Source organism: Dendrobates tinctorius, unplaced genomic scaffold, assembly GCF_039654945.1.
Source record: "Dendrobates tinctorius isolate UK_male_01 unplaced genomic scaffold, ASM3965494v1 ptg000236l, whole genome shotgun sequence".
Classification (NCBI taxonomy): Eukaryota; Metazoa; Chordata; class Amphibia; order Anura; family Dendrobatidae; genus Dendrobates; species Dendrobates tinctorius.
Window position 1 is genome coordinate 2,216,032 of NW_027361903.1, and position 19,289 is coordinate 2,235,320.

Here is a 19,289-nt window from a genome sequence, read left to right on the forward strand (position 1 = left end):
TTTCTTGCAAATAAGTTGTATCCTTCTAGTCTTGTATTCCAATCATGTGTATTGTCCCACCAAGTTTCAGTGATTCCAATTACATCATATTTCTGTTCCTGTGTTAGTAGTTCCAATTCTCCTTGTTTGTTGCCCATGCTTTGTGCATTAGTATAGAAACATTTTAGTTTGTGATTGGTTTCTCTTTCTCCAATATTTTTATTAATTAGATTCTTTCGTCTTTGTTCTTCCTTTCCACTTCTAATAGCAGAGTTCTCAATAGCATTTGTCAGGTGTATGGCTTTTTCTGGTCTTTTGCTTCCCTTCCCATGTTGTTCTAGTTTAAAGCTCTCCTTACAAGTGTAGCAAGGCGACTTCCAAATACATGCTTTCCAGTCTTCGTAAGGTGCACCCCATCTCTAGCAAGTAGTCCATCGTATAAGTAGTTCACTCCGTGATCCAGAAATCCAAATCGTTGCTGACGGCACCATCGACGTAGCCAGTTGTTGGTGCTGGTGCGGTTGGCCCTGGGTTCCTCCTAATGCAGGACAATGCCAGACCTCATGTGGCTGGAGTGTGTCAGCAGTTCCTGCAGGATGAAGGCATTGAAGCTATGGACTGGCCTGCCTGTTCCCCAGACCTGAATCCGATTGAGCACATCTGGGACATCATGTCTCTCTCCATCCACCAACGTCACGTTGCACCACAGACTGTCCAGGAGTTGGCGGATGCTTTAGTCCAGGTCTGGGAGGAGATCCCTCAGGAGACCATCCGCCGCCTCATCAGGAGCATGCCTGTCATGGTATGGACAGGGTTCTTGCCCTGCACTCACAGGGTTAAGTGTACGTGGCCTCTTTCTGGATCTGGGAGGGGTATTTATACTCACTCTTTACCAGGGTTCTCTGTCAGCTATACTTTTGCCCTTGGCTTAGTTTAAGTGACCCCTGTGTGTTTGTGCCTTGTGCAGTGTGCATGCTTCTGTGTTTGATCTCTTGGCTTCTGACTCGGTCTGTCCCTGGTGTGCGCTTGCCTGCCATTTCTGTACCATCTATTGCCCATTCTGGTTTAGTGATCTCTTGCTAAGTTCTGACTATCCGTTCTGTCTAGCCCTTTGGTATTGTCGTGCTATCTCGTGCTTTGACCCCGGCCTGATCTGGTTTACGTCTCTGTCTATACCCCTTAGTAACCTTGTCCTGGAATCACCCTTCTAGGAGTTCTCCTTCTGCTCCTAGCTTTCTGGAGCTTAGGCCACGCCCCCAGCAGTCAGGTGCTTCAGGTCCTGTTAGCACACTGCCTCCGGGACGTGCTCCTCTCCCTAGGGACCCCGGTAAGACCCTGCAGCAGCGCGGGTTTCTTAGGGTCCAGACACTGGCTTGATGTCAGTTCTGGATATCCTGACAATGCCCTGGGGTTGTACAGTAGGGAGGTCATACAGGCACGTGGAGGCCACACACAATACTGAGCATCATTTTGACTTGTTTCCACTTTTATTTTGGGGGTCTCCCCAAATCCAGACCGCCATTGGTTCAAAAATTTTGATTTCCTTTGATGATTTTTGTGTGATTATGTTGACAGCACATTCAACTCTGTACAATGCAAAGTATTCAATAAGAATATTTCATTCATTTAGATCTAGGATGTGTTATTTGAGTGTTCCCTTAATTTTTTTGAGCAGTGTGTATATATATACACACACACACACACACACGCGCGCACAGCTCTGGCAAACATTAAGAGACCGCTGCACAATGTTCACTTTGTCGGATTTTTCTCTTTATATTTTTGAGTAAAATGTAAATTGCTCTTTTATTCTATAAACTTCTGACCACATGTCTCCGAATTTCCAAGCACTAAATCTTGTATTTATTTTCAGAAAATGAGAAATGGTCAAAATAACAAAAAAAATGCCGAGTGCCTGCAGACCTCAAATGCTAAGAAAACAAGGTCATAATCATTTAGACACAATACTAATGTTTTACCTCAGGAAGAGTTCAGAGATCAACATTCTGTGGAATCCCCATGATTGTTGATCCCGGCTTTCCTGCGTCTCGGCTGCTTTCCTCCAGTCTCTCACACGCCTTCTGGGTGACCTTATGCCGCTCCTGGTACACACATGTCAGCAGTTCTTCTGTGTCTGATGGCTTGTGACTCTCCATCTTCCTCCTGATTACATTCCAGAGGTTTTCAGTGGGGTTCAGGTCTGGAGATTGGGCGGCCATGACAGGGGTTTGATGTGGTGGTCCTTCATCCACACATTGATGACCTAGCTGTGTGGCATGGCGCATTGTCCTCAGAGTTGGGGAACATTGCCTGAGCAGAAGGAATCAGCTGTTTTTCCAGGATCACCTTGTCTGCGGCTTGATTCATATGTCCTTCGCAAAGATTAACCTGCTCAATTCCAGCCTTGCTGAAGCCTCCCCAGATCATCACCGATCCTCCACCAGTGGGTGCAAGGCACTGTGGCTTGTACGCCTCTCCAGGTCTCCGTCTAACCATTAGACGACCAGGTGTTGGGCAAAGCTGAAAATTAGACTCCTCAGAGAAGATTACCGTACTCCAGTCCTCTATGGTCCAATCCTTATGGTCTTTGGCAAACTTCAGCCTGGCTCTCCTTTGCTTCTCATTGATGAAAGGCTTTTTTCTAGCTTTACATGACTTGAGCCCTGCTTCTAGGAGCCTGTTACGAACTGTTCTTGCCATGCACTTCACCCCAGCTGCCATTTGCCATTCCTTTTGTAGGTTACTTGATGTCATCCTGCGGTTGCTGAGTGACATTCGAATAAGATGACAGTCATCCCGGTCAGTGGAGAGTTGTTTTCGCCTTCTGCCGGTCTGTAGCTTCGTTGTCCTCATTGTCTGTTTGACCTTGTTGTAATGGACTGCCATCTTAGAAATTTTAGGGATGGAGGCAACATGACGCTCACTGTATCCCTCTGCTAGTAAAGGCAGAACTGAGCCCTTCTTTTCCTCACTCAAGACTTTTCTTTTCAACTCCTTTGCCATGGCTAAAAGTTATTTTTCATTCCTATTACTATTGGGATATTACTAGCACTTGTTTTGCCGTCCAGCTTGTCCTATTGCAGGAGGATTGTGAACTCCACAGCAGGGATTTTATACTTTCCTTCATTAGATAAGATTTGGTTCAGGTGATCACTAATCAGAAGCACATGAAGTAGAATGAGGTGGACTCTGGTTGGAATTCACCTGACACTGGAATGGAGGAATGGCTGCCAGACATGGAGAGAAGCGGATTCTTATAAAACAACGCAGTGGGCTCTTCATTTTTGCCAGAGGTGTGTGTATATATATACACACTCACTGGCCACTTTATTAGGTACACCATGCTAGTAAGGGGTTGGACCCCCTTTTGCCTTCAGAACTGCCTCAATTCTTCGTGGCAGAGATTCAACAAGGTGCTGGAAGCCTTCCTCAGAGATTTTGGACCATATTGACATGATGGCATCACACAGTTGGCGCAGATTTGTCGGCTGCACATCCCTGATGCGAATCTCCCGTTCCACCACATCCCAAAGATGCTCTATTGGATTGAGATCTGGTGACTGAGGAGGCCATTTGAGTACAGTGAACTCATTGTCATGTTCAAGAAACCAATCTGAGATGATTCGAGCTTTATGACATGGCGCATTATCCTGCTGAAAGTAGCCATCAGATGTTGGGTACATTGTGGTCATAAAGGGATGGACATGGTCAGCAACAATACTCAGGTAGGCTGTGGCGTTGCAACGATGCTCAATTGGTACCAAGGGGCCCAAAGAGTGCCCAGAAAAAATTCCCCACACCATGACACCACCACCACCAGCCTGAACCGTTGATACAAGGCAGGATGGATCCATGCTTTCATGTTGTTTACGCCAAATTCTGACCCTACCATCCGAATGTCGCAGCAGAAATCGAGACTCATCAGACCAGGCAACGTTTTTCCAATCTTCTACTGTCCAATTTCGATGAGCTTGTGCAAATTGTAGCCTCAGTTTCCTGTTCTTAGCTGAGAGGAGTGGTACCCGGTGTGGTCTTCTGCTGCTGTAGCCCATCTGCCTCAAAGTTCGACGCACTGTGCGTTCAGAGATGCTCTTCTGCCTACCTTGGTTGTAACGGGTGGCAATTTGAGTCACTGTTGCCTTTCTATCAGCTCGAACCAGTCTGCCCATTCTCCTCTGACCTCTGGCATCAACATGGCATTTCCGGCCACAGAACTGCCGCTCACTGGATTTTTTTTCTTTTTCGGACCATTCTCTGTAAACCCTAGAGATGGTTGTGCGTGAAAATCCCAGTAGATCAGCAGTTTCTGAAATACTCAGACCAGCCCTTCTGGCACCAACAATCATGCCACGTTCAAAGGCACTCAAATCACCTTTCTTCCCCATACTGATGCTCGGTTTGAACTGCAGGAGATTGTCTTGACCATGTCTACATGCCTAAATGCACTGAGTTGCCGCCATGTGATTGGCTGATTAGAAATTAAGTCTTAACACACAGTTGGACAGGTGTACCTAATAAAGTGGCCAGTGAGTGTGTATATATATTTGTGGTGTAGTAACCACAATGTCCGCTAGGGGGCGCTGTGTGGAGGTTCCAAGGGAGAGGATGAGTGGCAGAATCCTGAAGGGGGTGGCTTTGAGATGGAGACTTAGTTATGCGTATTGATCAGCGATGATATTGCTGAGGTGTTGTTTCAAGGTATAAGGGAGAAGTCTCTAGGTAACTCGGGAGTTGGGCGGTCCGGTTACCTACAAACCCACCCAGTGGTGTGTCTGAAAACGCCTGTAGTAAAAGGCTATGTGAATGCCTGAAGGACCTGTGATGAGGTCATAGTCACGTGGCCCGTGGGCGTGGCTATAGAGCATATAATGTGGCCAGGGTAGGTCACATGGGGTGAATGCTGGGACCTGGTTGGTCCAGTGTGGAAGGTCCTGCAGAGATGGAGCTTCCTCCCAGACAGCACGTGTGAAGTGGCTGGGAGCGATGGCGATGTGTGCCTGAGAGTTCCCTGGAGGGAACGAACGTGTGCGGAATGCTGCAGCCACATGAGGAGCCCTGACGTGGGTGAGATAATTGTGAGGCTGAGTGAGCCTGCGTACTGGACATTGATAGTAAGAGGGAAGCATTATAATGGACGCTCTGCTGGTAATGCTATCACGTGAACTTTCTGTTGCTGCTGAAGTTTATGATGGTGAATAAACCGCAAGGACTGTAGGATTTGATGGGAAATCTGTGCGGATCTGGTTTTTGTTCGCTGCAAGCGAGAATCCCCTAAGTAAATGACAGCGCTGCCTCACATTATATATATATATATATGTAGCAGCACGGTGGCTCAGTGCTTAGCACTGTACTGTGTATAGGGCAGTATGGTGGCTCAGTGGTTGGTACTGCACTATATGAAGGGCAGAACAGTGACGCAGTGGTTATCACTGTGTTATATTTTGGGGCAGCACGGCAGCTCAGTGGTTAGTACTATATATAGGGCAGCACGGCAGCTCAGTGGTTAGTACTATATATAGGGCAGCTCAGTGGTTATCACTGTGTTATATATAGGGCAGCACGGCAGCTCAGTGGTTAGTACTATATATAGGGCAGCACGGCAGCTCAGTGGTTAGTACTATATATAGGGCAGCACGGCAGCTCAGTGGTTATCACTGTGTTATATATAGGGCAGCACGGCAGCTCAGTGGTTAGTACTATATATAGGGCAGCACGGCAGCTCAGTGGTTATCACTGTTATATATAGGGCAGCACGGCAGCTCAGTGGTTAGTACTATATATAGGGCAGCACGGCAGCTCAGTGGTTAGTACTATATATAGGGCAGCACGGCAGCTCAGTGGTTATCACTGTGTTATATATAGGGCAGCACGGCAGCTCAGTGGTTAGTACTATATATAGGGCAGCACGGCAGCTCAGTGGTTATCACTATATATAGGGCAGCACGGCAGCTCAGTGGTTATCACTGTTATATATAGGGCAGCCCGGCAGCTCAGTGGTTAGTACTATATATAGGGCAGCACGGCAGCTCAGTGGTTATCACTGTTATATATAGGGCAGCACGGCAGCTCAGTGGTTATCACTGTTATATATAGGGCAGCACGGCAGCTCAGTGGTTAGTACTATATATAGGGCAGCACGGCAGCTCAGTGGTTAGTACTATATATAGGGCAGCACGGCAGCTCAGTGGTTATCACTGTGTTATATATAGGGCAGCACGGCAGCTCAGTGGTTAGTACTATATATAGGGCAGCACGGCAGCTCAGTGGTTAGTACTATATATAGGGCAGCACGGCAGCTCAGTGGTTATCACTGTGTTATATATAGGGCAGCCCGGCAGCTCAGTGGTTAGTACTATATATAGGGCAGCACGGCAGCTCAGTGGTTATCACTGTTATATATAGGGCAGCACGGCAGCTCAGTGGTTAGTACTATATATAGGGCAGCACGGCAGCTCAGTGGTTAGTACTATATATAGGGCAGCACGGCAGCTCAGTGGTTATCACTGTGTTATATATAGGGCAGCACGGCAGCTCAGTGGTTAGTACTATATATAGGGCAGCACGGCAGCTCAGTGGTTATCACTGTGTTATATATAGGGCAGCCCGGCAGCTCAGTGGTTAGTACTATATATAGGGCAGCACGGCAGCTCAGTGGTTATCACTGTTATATATAGGGCAGCACGGCAGCTCAGTGGTTAGTACTATATATAGGGCAGCACGGCAGCTCAGTGGTTAGTACTATATATAGGGCAGCACGGCAGCTCAGTGGTTATCACTGTGTTATATATAGGGCAGCACGGCAGCTCAGTGGTTAGTACTATATATAGGGCAGCACGGCAGCTCAGTGGTTATCACTATATATAGGGCAGCACGGCAGCTCAGTGGTTATCACTGTTATATATAGGGCAGCACGGCAGCTCAGTGGTTAGTACTATATATAGGGCAGCACGGCAGCTCAGTGGTTATCACTGTGTTATATATAGGGCAGCACGGCAGCTCAGTGGTTAGTACTATATATAGGGCAGCACGGCAGCTCAGTGGTTATCACTGTGTTATATATAGGGCAGCACGGCAGCTCAGTGGTTAGTACTATATATAGGGCAGCACCGCAGCTCAGTGGTTAGTACTATATATAGGGCAGCACGGCAGCTCAGTGGTTATCACTGTGTTATATATAGGGCAGCACGGCAGCTCAGTGGTTAGTACTATATATAGGGCAGCACGGCAGCTCAGTGGTTATCACTGTGTTATATATAGGGCAGCACGGCAGCTCAGTGGTTAGTACTATATATAGGGCAGCACGGCAGCTCAGTGGTTAGTACTATATATAGGGCAGCATGGCAGCTCAGCAGTTAGTACTGTTCTGGATATAGGGCAGTATGGCAGCTCAGTGGTCAGCACTACTGTATATAGGACAGCGTGGTGGCTTAGTGGTGAGCACTGTACTATACAAAGCGTAGCATGGCGCTCAGTGGTTAGCACTGTATAAAGGGCAGCACAGTGACTCAGTGGTTGGATTTACTATAAATTGGCTCAGTGATCATCATTGTACTATTTATAGGGAAACATGATGGCTCAGTGGTCAGCACTTTACTATAGGTCAGCACAGTGACTGAGTGGTTAGTACAGTATACACTCACTGGCCACTTTATTAGGTACACCTGTCCAACTGTGTGTTAAGACTTAATTTCTAATCAGCCAATCACATGGCGGCAACTCAGTTCATTTAGGCATGTAGACATGGTCAAGACAATCTCCTGCAGTTCAAACCGAGCATCAGTATGGGGAAGAAAGGTGATTTGAGTGCCTTTGAACGTGGCATGATTGTTGGTGCCAGAAGGGCTGGTCTGAGTATTTCAGAAACTGCTGATCTACTGGGATTTTCACGCACAACCATCTCTAGGGTTTACAGAGAATGGTCCGAAAAAGAAAAAAAATCCAGTGAGCGGCAGTTCTGTGGCCGGAAATGCCATGTTGATGCCAGAGGTCAGAGGAGAATGGGCAGACTGGTTCGAGCTGATAGAAAGGCAACAGTGACTCAAATTGCCACCCGTTACAACCAAGGTAGGCAGAAGAGCATCTCTGAACGCACAGTGCGTCGAACTTTGAGGCAGATGGGCTACAGCAGCAGAAGACCACACTGGGTACCACTCCTCTCAGCTAAGAACAGGAAACTGAGGCTACAATTTGCACAAGCTCATCGAAATTGGACAGTAGAAGATTGGAAAAACGTTGCCTGGTCTGATGAGTCTCGATTTCTGCTGCGACATTCGGATGGTAGGGTCAGAATTTGGCGTAAACAACATGAAAGCATGGATCCATCCTGCCTTGTATCAACGGTTCAGGCTGGTGGTGGTGGTGTCATGGTGTGGGGAATTTTTTCTTGGCACTCTTTGGGCCCCTTGGTACCAATTGAGCATCGTTGCAACGCCACAGCCTACCTGAGTATTGTTGCTGACCATGTCCATCCCTTTATGACCACAATGTACCCAACATCTGATGGCTACTTTCAGCAGGATAATGCGCCATGTCATAAAGCTCGAATCATCTCAGATTGGTTTCTTGAACATGACAATGAGTTCACTGTACTCAAATGGCCTCCTCAGTCACCAGATCTCAATCCAATAGAGCATCTTTGGGATGTGGTGGAACGGGAGATTCGCATCAGGGATGTGCAGCCGACAAATCTGCGCCAACTGTGTGATGCCATCATGTCAATATGGTCCAAAATCTCTGAGGAATGCTTCCAGCACCTTGTTGAATCTCTGCCACGAAGAATTGAGGCAGTTCTGAAGGCAAAAGGGGGTCCAACCCCTTACTAGCATGGTGTACCTAATAAAGTGGCCAGTGAGTGTATATGGCAGCATGTTGGCTCGGTGGTTAGCACTATACTGTATATAGGGCAGCACGGTGGTTCAGTGGTCAGCATGTAATATATAAAATGGCAGCACAGCGTCTCAGTGGTTAGTACTGTGCTGTATAATGAGCAGCACTTTAACTCGGTGATCAGCACTATACTATAAATAGGGCAACATGGTGGCTTAGTGGTTAGCACGGTAATTTATATAGAGTAATACAGTTGCTCAGTAATCAGCACTGTACTATAGGGCAGCACGGTGGCTCAGTGGATCATACGGTACATAGGAAATCACGGTGGCGCAGTGGTTATCACTATACTATATTTTTAGTATATTTAGTAGCACGGGTGCTCAGTGGTTGGTACTGTATATAGGGCTGCACGGGTGCTCAGTGGTTAGTACTGTATATAGGGCAGCACGGGTGCTCAGTAGTTAGTACTGTATATACGGCAGCACAAGGGCTCAGTGGTTAGTACCGTATATAGGGCAGCACGGGTGCTCAGTGGTTAGTACTGAACTGTATATAAGGCAGCACGGGTGCTCAGTGGTTAGTACTGTATATAGCGCAGCACAAGGGCTCAGTGGTTAATACTGTATATAGGCAGCATGGGTGCTCAGTAGTTAGTACTGTATATAGGGCAGCACGAGGGCTCAGTGGTTAATACTGCATATAGGGCAGCATGGGTGCTCAGTAGTTAGTACTGTATATAGGGCAGCACAAAGGCTCAGTGGTTAATACTGTATATAGGCAGCATGGGTGCTCAGTAGTTAGTACTGTATATAGGGCAGCACGAGGGCTCAGTGGTTAATACTGCATATAGGGCAGCATGGGTGCTCAGTAGTTAGTACTGTATATAGGGCAGCACAAAGGCTCAGTGGTTAGTACTGAACTGTATATAAGGCTGCACGGGTGCTCAATGGTTAGTACTGAACTGTATATAAGGCAGCACGCGTGCACATTGGTTAGTACTGTATATAGGGCACGACCAATGGGGCTCAGTGGTTGGTACTGTATAGGGCTGCATAGGTGCTCAGTACTGAACTGTATATAAGGAAGCACGCGTGCACATTGGTTAGTACTGTATATAGGGCACGACCAATGGGGCTCAGTGGTTGGTACTGTATAGGGCTGCATGGGTGCTCAGTGGTTAGTACTGAACTGTATATAAGGCAGCACGCGTGCACATTGGTTAGTACTGTATATAGCACAGCACAAGGGCTCAGTGGTTAATACTGTATATAGGGCAGCATGGGTTCTCAGTAGTTAGTACTGTATATAGCACAGCACAAGGGCTCAGTGGTTAATACTGTATATAGGGCAGCATGGGTTCTCAGTAGTTAGTACTGTATATAGCGCAGCACAAGGGCTCAGTGGTTAATACTGTATATAGGAAGCATGGGTGCTCAGTAGTTAGTACTGTATATAGCGCAGCACAAGGGCTCAGTGGTTAATACTGTATATAGGGCAGCATGGGTTCTCAGTAGTTAGTACTGTATATACGGCAGCACAAGGGCTCAGTGGTTAATACTGTATATAGGGCAGCACAAAGGCTCAGTGGTTAGTACTGTATATAGCGCAGCATGGTGGCTCAGTGGTTAGTACTGTATATAGGGCAGCACGGGTGCTCAGTGGTTAGTACTAAACTGTATATAGGGCAGCACAAAGGCTCAGTGGTTAGTAGTGTATATAGCGCAGCATGGTGGCTCAGTGGTTAGTACTGTATATAGGGCAGCACAGGTGCTCAGTGGTTAGTACTAAACTGTATATAGGGCAGCACAAAGGCTCAGTGGTTAGTAGTGTATATAGCGCAGCATGGTGGCTCAGTGGTTAGCACTGTTGCTTTGCAGCGCTGGAATTCTGGGTTCAAATCCCTCCAACATCTGCAGGAGTCTGTCTGTTTCCCTGTGTTTTTCTCTATTTTCCTCCTGCACTCCAAACACTGATAGGAAATGCAGATTTGAGCCTCGATGGGGACAGTGACTGTCTGGAAAGTGGAGCATGCTGGCGCTCTGGAAGCGAATGACAATAAATGATAAATATCGCAGGTCATCGCCGAGCAGGCCAGACTTCATCCGCGGCTCAGTGTGAATGTGCGCAGTGTCAGCCACGTCGGCTTCCTCTTCCCCGGTGGAGGACATGTTCCAGGCTCAGTAACAGAACTTTTGCATTTTTTAAATTAGCTTTCAATGAAAGCGTTTTGTGATGTGGAAGGCTGTGACCCTGACCTCTGACCCTGCAGGGGCTGCTCAGTGTCTCCCCCTCCTTCCCAGGGTGACTGTGCAACACATCAATGACTGGCATCAACATGCCCATTGTCATACAAAACACAGCATTGACCTCATGATTTAATTTACCCATTTGTTGCCCCCTCCTATCTGTAAGATCTGGTACATTCTTCATTCCGGGGAACAGATGGTCTTTACCCACCAGAACCAACAAAGAGACTCGGGGAGAGGGAAGGATTGACCTTTCCAAGCTGATACTCAGAGTCGCCCCATATCCAGACTCCATGTCCTGTACATCAAGCCTAGAATAGTAAGAACAGATTAATAACATTGTATCAAACAAAATAATAAATCAACAAATAACATCTCATCATATGGCACATGTGTGTACTGACCCTGAGATAACATAGTAACATAGTTAGTAAGGCCGAAAAAAGACAATAGTCCATCCAGTTCAGCCTATAAAATTCTGTCAGAATAAATCCCCAGATCTCCGTCCTTCTAAAGAACCTAATCACTGTAAGCTACAATATTATTCCGCTCCAGGAAGACATCCAGGCCTCTCTTGAACCCCTCGACTGAGTTCGCCATCACCACCTCCTCAGGCAGGGAATTCCAGATTCTCACTGCCCTAACAGTAAAGAATCCTCTTCTATGTTGGTGGAAAAACTTTTTCTCCTCCAGACGCAGATACACCCTGTATTATACCCCAGAGCTGCACTCACTATTCTGCTGGTGCAGTCACTGTGCACATACATTACTGATCCTGAGTTACCTCCTGTATTATACTCCAGAGCTGCACTCACTCTTCTGCTGGTGCAGTCACTGTGTACATACATTACATTACTGATCCTGAGTTACATCCTGTATTATACCCCAGAGCTGCACTCACTATTCTGCTGGTGCAGTCACTGTGTACATACATTACATTACTGATCCTGAGTTACATCCTATATTATACCCCAGAGCTGCACTCACTATTCTGCTGGTGCAGTCATTGTATACATTACATTACTGATCCTGAGTTACATCCTGTATTATACCCCAGAGCTGCACTCACTATTCTGCTGGTGCAGTCACTGTGTACATACATTACATTACTGATCCTGAGTTACATCCTATATTATACCCCAGAGCTGCACTCACTATTCTGCTGGTGCAGTCACTGTGTACATACATTACATTACTGATCCTGAGTTACATCCTATATTATACCCCAGAGCTGCACTCACTATTCTGCTGGTGCAGTCATTGTATACATACATTACATAACTGATCCTGAGTTACCTCCTGTATTATACCCCAGAGCTGCACTCACTATTATGCTGGTGCAGTCATTGTATACATTACATTACTGATCCTGAGTTACATCCTGTATTATACCCCAGAGCTGCACTCACTATTCTGCTGGTGCAGTCACTGTGTACATACATTACATTACTGATCCTGAGTTACATCCTATATTATACCCCAGAGCTGCACTCACTATTCTGCTGGTGCAGTCATTGTATACATACATTACATAACTGATCCTGAGTTACCTCCTGTATTATACCCCAGAGCTGCACTCACTATTCTGCTGGTGCAGTCACTGTGTACATACATTACATTACTGATCCTGAGTTACCTCCTGTATTATACCCCAGAGCTGCACTCACTATTCTGCTGGTGCAGTCATTGTATACATACATTACATTACTGATCCTGAGTTACATCCTGTAGCTCTTTTCAGGGCCGGTTTTAGGCAAAGTGGGGCCCTAGGCAAAGTTTAAAATGGGCCCCCAAATGCTAACATATTGTACATCACACAGAAGCATTTCGGTTGTAATTACATGTGCTGAATTCAGGACGCTAAATGAGTGTGATCGACCAATATTGAAATCGTTCAACGCTTGTTTCCAGGCCTCTTTCCAACATCTGAGAAAGAATGATGGGGACAGAACAATCACTAATAGATCAATCACCCCTCATACAATATATATATAATACAGCCCCCCCATAGAATATAATGTAGCCCCGAATAGAATATAATACAGCCCACCTCCCCATAGAATATAACGTAGCCCCATCAAAGAGTATGATGCAATCCTCCCTCATAAAATATAATACAGCCCCCCCATAGAATATAATGCAGCCCACCTCCACATAGTTTATAATGCAGCAGCTCGCATAGTATATAGCACAGCTCTCATAGTATATAGCACAGCCCGCATAGTATATAGCACAGCCCGTATAGTATATAGCACAGCCTTCATAGTATACAGCACAGCCCTTATAGTATATAGCACAGCCCTTATAGTATATAGCACAGCCCTTATAGTATATAGCACAGCCTGCATAGTATATAGCACAGCCTGCATAGTATATAGCACAGCCTGCATAGTATATAGCACAGCCTGCATAGTAAATAGCACAGCTCGCATAGTATATAGCACAGCCCACATCCCCCCGCGAGAATGGCCCCACAGTCCAGTTGTCACTGTTATAGTAAAAAGACAACACTATCCTCACCTCTACTTGTGCCCATGCTGCTCCCGATTCCTGTCTCAGCGGCTGCACTACTGACACACAGTGAGTGCGCGATGATGTCATCGCGCACCCACAGTGTCAGAGACAGGGCGGGGAATGATGGGAGAGGGAGCAGATGCCGGTATTGTTCAATGTGGCTGTGGCTCACAGACCCAATAGCGGCTGCGTGATATGCCATTAGCTGGGGGCCCCTGGGGGAGTAGGGGCCCTAGGCAGCTGCCTGGTCTGCCTACCCCTAACGCCGGCCCTGGCTCTTTTTTATTATAAAAGTATCAAAAACGCATAACAGACTACATAATACAAAACACAATACATAGCAGACAAACAATGCTTCCGACATAAATATTTGTGCAAAACTCGCAATTTTACCTGATCCCCCAGGCTTTCCAGCCTAGAGGGCCCCAGCAGGATCCCTCCACCCCTATACAACTTGAAATAAAGAAACCTCGAAATAACACATTCATCCCCTATGCACACCCTTTCACACTCCATTCGCACTTTGCTCCCATACCTATATACAAGTAATAAAGAAAAAAAAAAAAAAATAGCCACTTATACTGGCAAAACCCAAGCACCAACCTAACACCTCTACGAAATTTTTTTTTTTTTTTTTATTTATCATCCCCCCCACCACACCCAAGGTCCAAAAGTCCATGGCCCAGTACACGAAACACACAAGGTCCATCAATGTTCATGGCCTATCACATCTATCTCTTGGCAACAACAGTTTATGCTCCAAGAGGAAAACCCTCACCCGGCTCCACCCAAAACCTATGCTATTTACCACGTGGTCCATTCATCTTTTCCTTTCCATGATTTGTCCATCCACTTTCCCTTCGGATAAAGGTCCTCTTTTTTCATTCTCACCCCCCTCCCAACCTCACTGCACCCTCCCATAACTAAAACTCCTAACTAAAACAAAAGAAAGTATGTACATATGCATAATACACAAAAATAATACAAATATATAATATATAGTATCTACATATACACCACATAACATTATTACCATATTTGTTTTGGCTTGCCACCACACACTTTCCTTTGCAGACCCAAGTTCAGTGCCTGCAAGCCCAATATCCATTAATGCTCTATGTTTCCAAAACAAAAGACTAGAGTGGCATGCTTTTAGCCCACCACCAGGAAAAGGAGTTCTCGAGGCCCCGTCCCTCACTAACTTATTCACCCTGTCCCTCAACAACTAAGACTGCCCCTGCTTCTGTCCCTAAAGAAGCTGTCTCTATCTGTCCCTTCCTGTCCCTACTCCACCTAACTTAACATAACTAACTCTCTATCTGTCCCTCAGTGCCTGTCCCTCCCTGTCCCTATCTGCCCCTACTTCTGTCCCTAGCACACCCAGTGAAACTTATGCTATCCCTACCCTCATTCACACGGAGCTAGCTCTCCCTTGAGTGCTTTTTTAAAAGGAGAGGCCTCTCCAAAGCCAAGAGGCCTTCCTCACACCCAACCTTTCGAACTCCAAAGAACGGACCTTCACCAGGTCACCCAAGATGTTTCCTACCACCTCATCCCTTGGGAGGGTTTTTTCCACGTCGAAACTAGGCACCGTGCATTCCAAGTGTAGAACCTAACCACTACACTGACTAGGAATAAAGTGCACGGGTCCCGGCCACCCAGGGATCTGAAAGCTCCATAGGCCCACTCAGCGTAGGAGAGGGACACCAGCCGCGGCCAACGTATGGAAGCACCCACACTGTTGTAAACCTCTGCATTAAAGGGACACTGAAGCAGGAAGTGCTCCATGCTTTCCAGCACGTCGCCACACTCCTCACGGGGACAACCCCGATCATCGGATTTCCTGCACTTCAGGTTATCCTTTACATACAGCCTCCAGTGGAAGCAACGCCTGGTCAAGTCCCAAAACTTCATGGGGATCCACTTAGAATTTAAAAGCCCCAGCCCGACCTCCAGATCCCGGCCTGGGCAATCCTTAATGGCCAGGGGCTTCTGGAAATGGGTCAACAGGACCCTCCTATCAAGGCATTGCCTCGACATGGTCCTGATTTCCCACATTCCCAGACCCCCCCGGCGGATCACCTTCAGAACCGGGGTAGTGTAAGCCGGGAGATGCCCATGAGGTGTGCGTAGGTCCTTCACCTGCCCTCCTGTCTCCCATTCCTGGAAGAAAGGCCAAAGCCAACCCTTGCAGGAAACTACCCACAGAGGAGCCCTCTCTAGCCAGAGGTTGGAGATGTTAGTCTTAAGAAAGGTGTTTACTAGAAACTTCACCGGGTTGACCATACCCAACCCACCTAGTCTCCTCGTACGGTGTGTAACCTCCCTCTTGATTAGGTTAAGCCTATTCCCCCATAACAATTGGAAGAACAGGCTATAGACCCGAGTCCAGAGAGGTTCCGGCAAGATGCACACACTGCCCAGGTATATTAATAAAGGTAGCAGAAAGCCTTTAGCCAGGGCAACCCTTTCCCTCAGGGTTAAAGACCAACCCTTCCATTGGTCCACCTTTTGGGCGGCGATCTTAAGTCTGCCCTCCCAATTTTGCTGGGGGTAATCCCCGGGGCCAAATTCGATGCCTAGAATTTTGGCGGTGGCCTTGGGCCCTGGAAGGGTGTCCGGGAGATCAAACCTGGGATCTCCCCCTCCCAGCCAGAGACTTTCACACTTATCCCGGCGGTTGATCATGGACCCGGATGCCTCCGAGTAGCACACTACCTCCGACATGACCCAATCCGCCTCCCCTCTCGAGGATACGAAAAGGGAAACATCATCGGCGTACGCCACCACCCTCAGAGAGGACCCAGAGCCCACCTGGTCCATCCCATCTCCCGCCAACGGTCCACAATCTACCCTCCTTAGGAAGGGATCGATCGCGAACACGTATAAAAGCGGGCTCAGCGGACAGCCCTGACGGACCCCAGAACCCACCTCAAAAGGGCGACCTGACCAACCGTTCACCAGCGGAAAAGTCTCAGCCCCTTGGTACAAGATCTCTAACCACTCTACAAACCTCCCAGGCAGACCATACCTCAAAAGGACGGACCAGAGGTACTCGTGGTTGACCCGGTCAAAGACTTTCGCTTGATCTAATGACAGCAAGTACCCCTTCCAGTGACCTGCCCTACCCTGCTCCACTGCCTCTCGGACACCGAGCACAGCACTAAAAGTACTGCAGCCTGGAACAGAGCAATGCTGGGCCCCTGAAAGGAGCTGGGGTGCAAACTTCACCAGCCGATTAAACAGCACCTTGGCCAGAACCTTCCGGTCCGTATCGAGAAGCGCTATGGGACGCCAATTCTCGATACAGGACGGATCCTTACCCTTTGACAGAATAATGAGGGCTGACTTCCTCATTGAGTCTGGAAGAGTGCCCGAGGAGAGACACTCATTAAATACCCCTGTCAAGAGGGGGACCAAGGAGTCCCTAAAAGTCTTATAGAACTCAGATGTTAAGCCATCCGGACCTGGCGATTTCTTGGGCCGAAGCCCATCAATGGCCAGTCTCACTTCCTCTTCCCTGATTTCTTCTGCCAAGAGAGGGATCACCCCCTGGCTCAGGGACGGTTTCAGCCAGGAAAGCCGACATCCTGTCCCGATCCAGATCCTTCTTTTCCAAGAGGTGTGAGTAGAAGGATCTGACCACCTCCAGGATCCCTGATTTGGATCTGTTCAGGGACCCCGTACTGTCGATCAGTCCTGTCACCATCTTACAATTCACTGACATCTTACAGTTTCTGTAAGGGTCGGGCGAGCGGTACTTCCCGAAGTCCCTCTCAAAAACCAAAGATGTGTGTCTATCATACTGACACCTCTTGAGTAAAGATTTCACTCTGGAGATTTCCTCACGGTCACCTCCAGTCGAGACAAGCTGCTCGAGTTTCCTCCCCAGGGCCTGGTACAAGCGGTGCCTGTTCAGACTCCTGAGGCTCGAGAGCTGACGGAAGAACCCCGCCACCCGCTTTTTGAAGATCTCCCACCACTCTGACTTACTACTACAGAGATCCAACAGCGGTACCTGGCTCTGAAGAAAATCCTCGAAGGATTGTCTCACCTCCGCTTCTTCCAGCAGGGACGAATTGAGCTTCCACAGCCCTCTTCCCATCCGAGGAGTCTCTGCAACATTCAGAGAAAAGAAAATTAGACAGTGATCGGAGAACTCCACCTCAACGGCGGACACAGCAGAAAAGATGGCGTCCTCCTTCAAAAAAAAACCTGTCTATTCTAGACCTACTGCTACCCCTATGGTAGGTGAAACCCCCATGACCTGGGGTGTGCCGGATGTGGACATCCACCAGGCGAGCTTCACTGGCTATGCTATTCAACACGACGCTATCATAAGCCAGGCGATCTCCGGGACCCCCCCGGTCATGGGACCTCGTAATGGTGTTGAAGTCCCCACCGAAGACCACCTGCCGGCTCGTAAAAAGAAAGGGCTTGATCCTCAGGAAGAGACATTTGCGGTCCCACTTGGACTACGGGCCGTAGATGTTGATGAGCCGGAGCTCTTGTCCCCTCATGAAGACATCTAGGATCAGGCACCTCCCCATTTTCAACTCAGTAACCCGTCGGCATTCAACAGCTGCAGTCTTAAAAAGGACTGCCACCCCGCTATATGGCTCGGCCGCAAGAGACCAGTATGAGGGCCCGCACATCCACTCCCTCCGTGCTTTATAGATGGGCCCCCATGTCTGTTAGTCTGGTCTCTTGCAAGAATAAAATTTCTGCCTCAATCCGGGAGAAAAAATCAAAGGCCGTGAAGCGAGCCGCATCTGACTTAATGCTGGCGACATTAATAGATGCCAGCGTCAACGGGGCGACTTCCGCCATCATGGGTGATCAAGTTGGATGGCCAACTTCTTACCACTGCTATCACCTCCACCTGGGGAGGAGTCGGACACCTTCCTTTTCAGGGAAGCTCCCGTTGTGTCCATCCCGCCCCCGGGTTCCAGGTCTGTCCCCCCCCAGGAGGAACACTGCCCCCTGAGGGACGGACCCCACAATCACCCGAAGGACCCTCCGGTGGTACCCCCGGCCCAGCATCCTCGTCTTGCGGCCCATCATCCGAGCCTCCGAGGACGCTGAACCGGTTGGAGAGATCAATCAGAGGGGGGTCAGCAGGCCCTTCCGTGCGCACCCTGGTGGTCGGGGGAGATTTTGAAGGCTTGCCAGCCTTCTTCCCCCCCCCCCTGATTTATTACGATTGGCACGTTTGCTTTTGCCACCCGCTGCTGTAGGCTGCTCCTGGACCTCCTCATCAACACTTTCATACTGTGAGGACCCGTCCGAGTCAGCCGCTTTATCCTCCCTCTCCATCCTCCTGATCTCCTCTCTCACCACACTCTCCCTCAGGACCTCAGAGGCTTTTGCCACGGGCCTGGAGGGAGGAGCAGGCATCGACCCGGTTGCCCGAGACTTCACCTGCCCCCCACCCCCATGGCGTTTTTCTTGCCTCCGCAAGTACGCGGGGCCCCTCACCTTGGCATTGCCCTTCCTCACCGGTCCCTCAGCCCCTTCTCCTCCGCCACCACCTGCCACAGCTGCAGGAGCGCCGCCAGAGGTTTCTCCCTCACGGACTCCTCCCGCCGGGCCTGCAGCGGCATTAGAAAAGGAGCAAGGGCAGCGGCTGAGAGGGTGACCTAGGTCACCACACAGGTGACACCGAATGTCTTTACACGAGGTGGCCAGATGACCTACCCCACCACACAAGGCACATTTCTG

General features: G+C 48.4%; 1 protein-coding gene across 3 annotated transcripts in view; it reads left to right on the forward strand.

Moving 5' to 3' along the window:
* Positions 1–19,289, forward strand: part of GFRA1 (GDNF family receptor alpha 1) — a 251,851-nt gene that overhangs the window by 39,887 nt on the left and 192,675 nt on the right. The window contains exon 1 of one of the 3 annotated variants that reach the window (XM_073556583.1): positions 3,150–3,272. The exons of the other annotated variants lie outside the window; for them this stretch is intronic. Coding sequence (XP_073412684.1) covers positions 3,203–3,272 — 70 coding nt within the window. The 5' untranslated portion in view covers positions 3,150–3,202. Of the gene's footprint in view, positions 1–3,149; positions 3,273–19,289 lie in introns of those variants that run through there. 3 annotated transcript variants of the gene reach the window in all.